The sequence below is a fragment of the Triticum urartu genome, chromosome 1A (assembly GCF_056163025.1).
Source record: "Triticum urartu cultivar PI428250 chromosome 1A, HENAU_Tu73, whole genome shotgun sequence".
Lineage (NCBI taxonomy): Eukaryota > Viridiplantae > Streptophyta > Magnoliopsida > Poales > Poaceae > Triticum > Triticum urartu.
Genome location: NC_141873.1, coordinates 180,605,648 through 180,613,641, shown reverse-complemented (window position 1 = coordinate 180,613,641; position 7,994 = coordinate 180,605,648). Strand labels below are relative to the sequence as shown.

Sequence of the window (7,994 nt, the reverse complement as noted above, 5' to 3'; positions counted from 1 at the left end):
TGATGCCCAATATGTAAGCAGCTTCACCGAGGTCCTTCATTGAAAAACTCTTATTCAAGTATACTTTATGTTATCCAGAAATTATATATCATTTCCAATCAACAATATGCCATCCACATATAATATTAGAAATGCTACACAGCTCCCACTCACTTTCTTATAAATACAGGCTTCTCCAAAAGTCTGTATAAAACCATATGCTTTGATCACACTATCAAAGCGTTTATTCCAACTCCGAGAAGCTTGCACCAGTCCATAAATGGATCGCTGGAGCCTTGACACTTTGTTAGTACCTTTTGGGTCGATAAAACCTTCAGGTTGCATCATATACATCTCTTCTTCCAGAAGTCCATTCAGGAATGCAGTCTTTACATCCATTTGCCAAATTTCATAATCATAAAATGTGGCAATAGCTAACATGATTCGGACGGACTTAAGAATCGCTACGGGTGAGAAGGTCTCATCGTACTCAACTCCTTAAACTTGTCGAAAACCTTTTGCAACAAGTCGAGCTTTGTAGACAGTAACATTACCATCAGCGTGGGTCTTCTTCTTGAAGATCCATTTATTCTCGATGGCTTGCCGATCATCGGGCAAGTCAACCAAAGTCCACACTTTGTCCTCATACATGGATCCCATCTCAGATTTCATGGCCTCAAGCCAGTTTGTGGAATCTGGGCTCATCATCGCTTCCTCATAGTTCATAGGTTCGTTATGGTCTAGCAACCTGATGTAACACCCCGGATGTAATTTTCCCAATTTGTACTCCAACTCTTGCCGTTTCCGGCGTTAAGTTATTTTATTTTCTTGGGTTTGGGTTTTTGTCTCCGTGTGTTGTTATCGTTGTCATGCATCTCATATCATGTCATCATGTGCATTGCATTTGCATACGTGTTCATCTCATGCATTCGAGCATTTTCCCCGTTGTCCGTTTTGCATTCCGGTGCTTCGTTCTCCTCCGGTAGTCTTTACTACCTTTCTTTCGTGTGTGGGGATTAAAAATTTCCGGATTGGACCGAGACTTGCCAAGCGGCCTTGGTTTACTACCGGTAGACCGCCTGCCAAGTTTCATACCATTTGGACTTCGTTTGATACTCCAACGGTTAACCGAGGGACCGAAAAGGCCTCGTGTGTGTTGCAGCCCAACACCCCTCCAATTTGGCCCAAAACCCACCTAAACCTTCTCCATCATCTAGAGCGTTCGATCACGATCGCGTGGCCGAAAACCGCACCTCATTTGGACTCTCCTAGCTCCTCCTATGCCTATATAAAGACCCCCTCCGAAATTCCCGTTCTTCTTCCTCCGAAACCCTAGATCCACCCCTCGCGCGCAGCCGATCATGTCCGAAGTCCGCCGGACAAAGCACCGCCGACACTCGTAGCGCGCCATGTGGCAGGCGCCGCCACCTCGCGCCCCCGGCCCGCCAGGCCCACGTCGGGCCCCCGCAAGCCCGAAATCGCCGCCGCCCGCGCCCGTCCGCCCCGCAGCCTCCTTACCCGCGTCCGGCGCCCGACGCCGCCGCGATCCTCGCCGCTCCGCCGCGACAGGCTCCCCTCCGGCGCCAACCTCCTCGCCGGCCGGTGCCGCGGGTCGTCGCCGCGCCGCCGCAAGCTCGCCAGCCGCCCTGCCCATCGCCGCGGAGCGCCGCTCCGGCCGCTCCTCCCCAACTCCGGCAAGTCCTCCGGCCGGCCTCTCCTCTCCGGCAAGTTCGTCGGCATCTACAGTGTTCTCCGGCGACCGCCTCGGGAAGCGTGCAGATCTGGATCTGAGGAGATCCACTCGGTTGACTTTCCCCTCCTAACCCTAATTATTTTGCGTTTTTCGTCACGTCGTAACTTTGCATCCGTAACTCCGTTTTTGCAATATAGCATATCAAAATGTTCATCTCAAAGAGTACATCATTTCATTCCATTGCATCATTTTCATTTGAGTTCGTCTTGATGCCCAAAATGCTGTTAGAAGAGGGCTACTTGAGATAATTGTCAGATCTGCTGCTCCATTTAGAGATTTGTCATTTTTGCCATGATTATTGTGTGCATGATATGCCCCAGAGCTCTACATATGTTTTGTTAAGGGTTTTGCCATCTTTCCAGAGGTGCAACCCATGTATTTTTGTGATGTGTGTGGTGACTAGCACAAGCTTGCAAAGTGAGGCACTTGGTAATTCTGATTTTAGGGACTTAGCATTTCCACTAAGTCCTTGAGCTGTTTATCTCATATGGCCATATGTTCTTGTTGTTTCCTAGTGATCCGTGCCTCTTTTGAGGATGATCAGTAAGGATGTTTTGTTAATCTTGTAGTGCTATATCCATCCATGTCTTTGTTTGCAATTATGGAGCACCATAGCTTGAGTCAATCGAGCTCTACTTTTGCTACTTTGTGAATCTGGGCAGATTGTCTACTTGTTAGCGATTTTGCCGAGGATGTTGTAGTTGATCCGTGCATGCTATGCTATTGTTCTTGCCATGTCTAGCTTGAATTTTGTGTATTCGTGATTGGTGTATGCTTATATTGTCATGACTTGCTCCGTAGTGAGTGCATCGAGCTCGTAAACATGCCTACTTGATATCTGTTTCAGCATGCTCCAGTTTTTCACCAAGTCTGAGAACTGATTATGTTTTTGCCATGTTCACATGCTTGCAATTGTATTTTCTAATCCCTTTTGGCTCAAGGTCACTAAGGGACTTTTGTTAAGATCTTTGAGTAGCTCCATGCCATGCTTTACTTTTCCATGTTCAGGTCCTGTAGCATGTAGTTTTGATGCTCCGAAGAGTGCTACCTGATCTGAAATTCCAGACAAGTGTTAATTTCACTAAGTCTGAAATCTGTTTGCCATATGCATTTTTGCCATGCTTGTTTGAACCTGTTAATGGATGAATTGGCCGTAGCTCAGTGCTAGACATTTGTTAAGCATCATGAATGCATCCCTACCATGTATTTTCATGCCATGTTTGAGTGCTGTAGCTTGTTCTTCTCTTTGCATTTAGATGGCTACTTACTGTAAATCGCAGACCGGTGTCATATTTGAATCGCTTGCCATTTTCAAACCGTAACTCCGATTCCGGCGTTCTTTATATCGTTTTCAAGCGATTTCATCTCATATTTCCAGTGGAACCCTTGGATTCTCAATTTGAGGCCAGGTTCATGCATCCCTTGTCAAATCTTGCATATGTATCCCGCATCGCATCCCGCATAGCATGCTATCTTTGCATCATATTGTTTGAGCTTTGCACGTGGTTGATTGTGTCCTTGTTGCTTGTTTGTCTTGTTTGGGTAGAGCCGGGAGACGAGTTCGCTAACGAGGAGCCTGTTGAGTTTGCTTTCGAGGATCCAGTCAACTCTGACAACTTTGCAGGCAAGATGACCATACCCTCGAAATCACTACTATCTTTGCTATGCTAGATTGCTCGCTCTTTTGCTATGCCAATGCTACGATGCCTACCACTTGCTTTCAAGCCTCCCAAATTGCCATGTCAAACCTCTAACCCACCATGTCCTAGCAAACCATTGATTGGCTATGTTACCGCTTTGCTCAGCCCCTCTTATAGCGTTGCTAGTTGGAGGTGAAGATTGGAGGCCGTTCCTTGTTGGAACATTTATTTACTTGTTGGGATATCATTATATTATCTTGTTATCTTAATGCATCTATATACTTGGTAAAGGGTGGAAGGCTCGGCCTCTCACCTAGTGTTTTGTTCCACTCTTGCCGCCCTAGTTTCCGTCATATCGGTGTTATGTTCCCGGATTTTGCGTTCCTTACGCGGTTGGGTTATAATGGGAACCCCTTGATAGTTCGCCTTGATTAAAGCTTTTTCAGCAATGCCCAACCTTGGTTTTACCATTTGCCACCTAGCTTCTTTTTCCCTTGGGTTTCCGGAGCCCGAGGGTCATCTTATTTTAGCCCCCCCTGGGCCAGTGCTCCTCTGAGTGTTGGTTCAAACTAGAGTCCTGTGCAGCGCCCCCTCGGGGAAACTCGAGGTTTGGTTTTAGTTGTATGGAGAGCTCATCTGAGTGTGCCCTGAGAACGAGATATGTGCAGCTCCTATCGGGATTTGTCGGCACATTCGGGCGGTGTTGCTGGTTTTGTTTTAACCTGTCGAAGTGTCTTGAAGAACCGAGGTACCGAGTCTGATCGGAACGTCTCGGGAAGAGGTCTATTCCTTCGTTGACTGTGAGAGCTTGTCAAGGGCTAAGTTGGGACTCCCCTGCAGGGATTTGAACTTACGAAAGCCGTGCCCGCGGTTATGGGCAGATGGGAATTTGTTAATGTCCGGTTGTAGATAACTTGAACCTTAATTTAATTAAAATGAATCAACTGAGTGTGTTACCGTGATGGCCTTTTCTCGGCGGAGTCCGGGAAGTGGACACGGTGTTGGAGTAATGCTTGCGCAGGTTGCTCTCTAGTTTCTCGCTCGCGCTTTGCCTCCTCTTCTCGCTCTCTTTTGCGAACAGGATAGCCACCACATAAGCTAGTCGCTTGCTGCAGCTCCATATATTTACCTTGCCTTACCTATAAGCTTAAATAGTCTTGATCGCGAGGGTGCGAGATTGCTGAGTCCCTGTGGCTCACAGATTACTATTACACCAGATGCAAGGCCTGATGATTCCGCTCCAGGTGACGCGCTCGAGCTCAAGTGGGTGTTCGGCGAGGACTCTCAACGATACTATGTTTCCTTTCCTGATGATCAGTAGTGGTGCCCAGTTGGGGGTGATCGGGACCGTGTCGCATGTTGGGTTATCTTTTATTTTGGCGCCGTAGTCGGGCCATGAGTGTTTGGATGATGTAATGTTATTTATGTACTTGATTGATGTGGCGAGTGTAAGCCAACTATGTTATCTCCCCTTTTATTATCTATATTACATGGGATGTTGTGAAGATTTCCTAACTTACGACATATGCCTTCAATGCGATTATGCCTCTAAGTCGTGCCTCGACACGTGGGAGATATAGTCGCATCGAGGGTGTTACACCTGACCTCCAGAACATGATTACCGTACCACTCTGGTGCGGATCTTACTCTGGTTGACCTACGACGTTTGGTAGTAACTTGATCTGAAGTTTCATGATCATCATCATTAGCTTCCTCACTAATTGGTGTAGGTGTCATAGGAACCGGTTTCTGTGACGAACTACTTCCCAATAAGGGAGCAGGTACAGTTACCTCATCAAGTTCTACTTTCCTCCCACTCACTTCTTTCGAGAGAAACTCCTTCTCTAGAAAGGATCCGTTCTTAGCAACGAATGTATTGCCTTCGGATATGTGATAGAAGGTGTACCCAACCGTTTCCTTTGGGTATCATATGAAGACAGATTTCTCCGATTTGCGTTCGAGCTTATCAGGTTGAAGCTTTTTCACATAAGCATTGCAGCCCCAAACTTTAAGAAACGACAACTTTGGTTTCTTGCCAAACCATAGTTCATAAGGCGTCGTCTCAACGGATTTTGATGGTGCCCTATTTAACATGAATGCAGCCGTCTCTAAAGCATAACCCCAAAACGATAGCGGTAAATCAGTAAGAGACATCATAGATCGCACCATATCTAGTAAAGTACGATTATGAGGTTCGGGCACACCATTACGCTATGGTGTTCTAGGTGGCGTGAGTTGTGAAACTATTCCGCATTGTTTCAAATATAGACCAAACTCGTAACTCAAATATTCTCCTCCACGATCAGATCGTAGAAACTTTATTTTCTTTTACGATGATTTTCCACTTCACTCTGAAATTCTTTGAACTTTTCAAATATTTCAGACTTATGTTTCATTAAGTAGATATACCCATATCTGCTCAAATCATCTATGAAGGTGAGAAAATTACGATACCCGCCGCGAGCCTCAGTATTCATTAGACCACATACATCAGTATGTATGATTTCTAACAAATCTGTTGCTTGCTCCATTGTTCGGGAGAACGGCGTTTTAGTCATCTTGCCCATAAGGCATGGTTCGCAAGTACCAAGTGATTCATAATCAAGTGTTTCAAAAGTCCATCAGTATGGAGTTTCTTCATGCGCTTTACACCGACCCAAACGGCAGTGGCACAAATAAGTTGCACTATCATTATCAACTCTGCATCTTTTGGCTTCAGCATTATGAATATGTGTATCACTACTATCAAGATTCAACAAAAATAGACCACTCTTCAAGGGTGCATGACCATAAAAGATATTACTCATATAAATAGAACAACCATTATTCTCAGATTTAAATGAATAACCGTCTCGCATCAAACAAGATCCAGATATAATGTTCATGCTTAACGCTGGCACCAAATAACAATTATTTGGGTCTAAAACTAATTCCGAAGGTAGATGTAGAGGTAGCGTGCCGACGGCGATCACATCAACTTTGGAACCATTCCCCACGCGCATCGTCACCTCGTCCTTAGCCAGTCTTCGCTTAATCCGTAGTCCCTGTTTTGAGTTGCAAATATTAGCAACAGAACCAGTATCAAATACCCAGGTGCTAATGCGAGCTCTGGTAGGGTACACATCAATAACATGTATATCACATATACCTTTGTTTACCTTGTCATACTTCTTATCCGCCAAATACTTGGGGCAGTTCCGCTTCCAGTGACCAGTCTGTTTGCAGTAGAAGCACTCAGTCTCGGGCATAGGTCCAGACTTGGGCTTCTTCTCCTGAGTAGCAACTTGTTTGTTGTTCTTCTTGAAGTTCCCCTTCTTCTTCCCTTTACCCCTTTTCTTGAAACTGGTGGTCTTGTTGACCATCAACACTTGATTCTCCTTCTTGATTTCTACCTCTGCTACCTTTAGCATTGCGAAGAGCTCAGTAATTGTCTTATTCATCCCTTGCATATTATAGTTCATCACGAAGCTCTTGTAGCTTGGTGGCAGTGATTGAAGAACTCTGTCAATGACACTATCAACAGGAAGATTAACTCCCAGTTGAGTCAAGTGATTATGATACCCAGACATTTTGAGTATATGTTCACTGACAGAACTATTCTCCTCCATCTTGCAGCTATAGAACTTATTGGAGACTTCATATCTCTCAATCTTGGCATTTGCATGAAATATTAACTTCAACTCCTGGAACATCTCATATGCTCCATGATGTTCAAAACGTCGTTGAAGTCCCAGTTCTAAGCCGTAAAGCATGGCACACTGAACTATCGAGTACTCATCAACTTTACTCCGCCAGATGTTCTTAACATCATCAGCAGCATCTGTAGCAGGCCTGGCACCCAGCAGTGCTTCCAGGACGTAATTCTTCTGTGCAGCAATGAGGATAATCCTCAAGTTACGGACCCAGTCCGTGTAATTGCTACCATCATCTTTCAACTTTGCTTTCTCAAGGAACGCATTAAAATTCAACGGAACAACAGCACGGGCCATCTATCTACAATCAACATAGACAAGAAAAATACTATCAGGTACTAAGTTCATGATAAATTTAAGTTCAATTAATCATATTACTTAAGAACTCCCACTTAGATAGACATCCCTCTAATCATCTAAGTGATCACGTGATCCAAATCAACTAAACCATGTCCGATCATCATGTGAGATGGAGTAGTTTTCAATGGTGGACATCACTATGTTGATCATATCTGCTATATGATTCATGCTCGACCTTTCGGTCTCGGTGTTTCGAGGCCATATCTGCATATTCTAGGCTCGTCAAGTTTAACCCAAGTATTCTGCGTGTGCAAAACTGGCTTGCACCCGTTGTAGATGAACGTAGAGCTAATCACACCCGATCATCACGTGGTGTCTCGGCACGACGATCTTTGGCAACGGTGCATACTCAGGGAGAACACTTTTATCTTGAAATTTAGTGAGAGATCATCTTATAAAGCTACCGTCAATCAAAGCAAAATAAGATGCATAAAAGATAAACATCACATGCAATCAATATAAGTGATATGTATGGCCATCATAATCTTGTGCTTGTGATCTCCATCTCTGAAGCACCGTCATGATCACCATTGTCACCGGCGCGACACCTTGATATCCATCGTAACATCG

At 44.9% G+C, this 7,994-nt stretch overlaps 1 protein-coding gene across 1 annotated transcript; it reads right to left on the bottom strand.

The window, feature by feature from the left end:
* Positions 1-313: 313 nt before the first annotated feature.
* On the bottom strand, positions 314-7,361 carry LOC147990528 (uncharacterized). Its single transcript, XM_087538269.1, has 2 exons — positions 6,521-7,361; positions 314-366 (listed from the first exon to the last, which is right to left on the bottom strand). Exons 1-2 carry the CDS (start codon positions 7,359-7,361, stop codon positions 314-316), a joined length of 894 nt encoding a protein of 297 aa, XP_087394395.1.
* Positions 7,362-7,994: the final 633 nt, after the last annotated feature.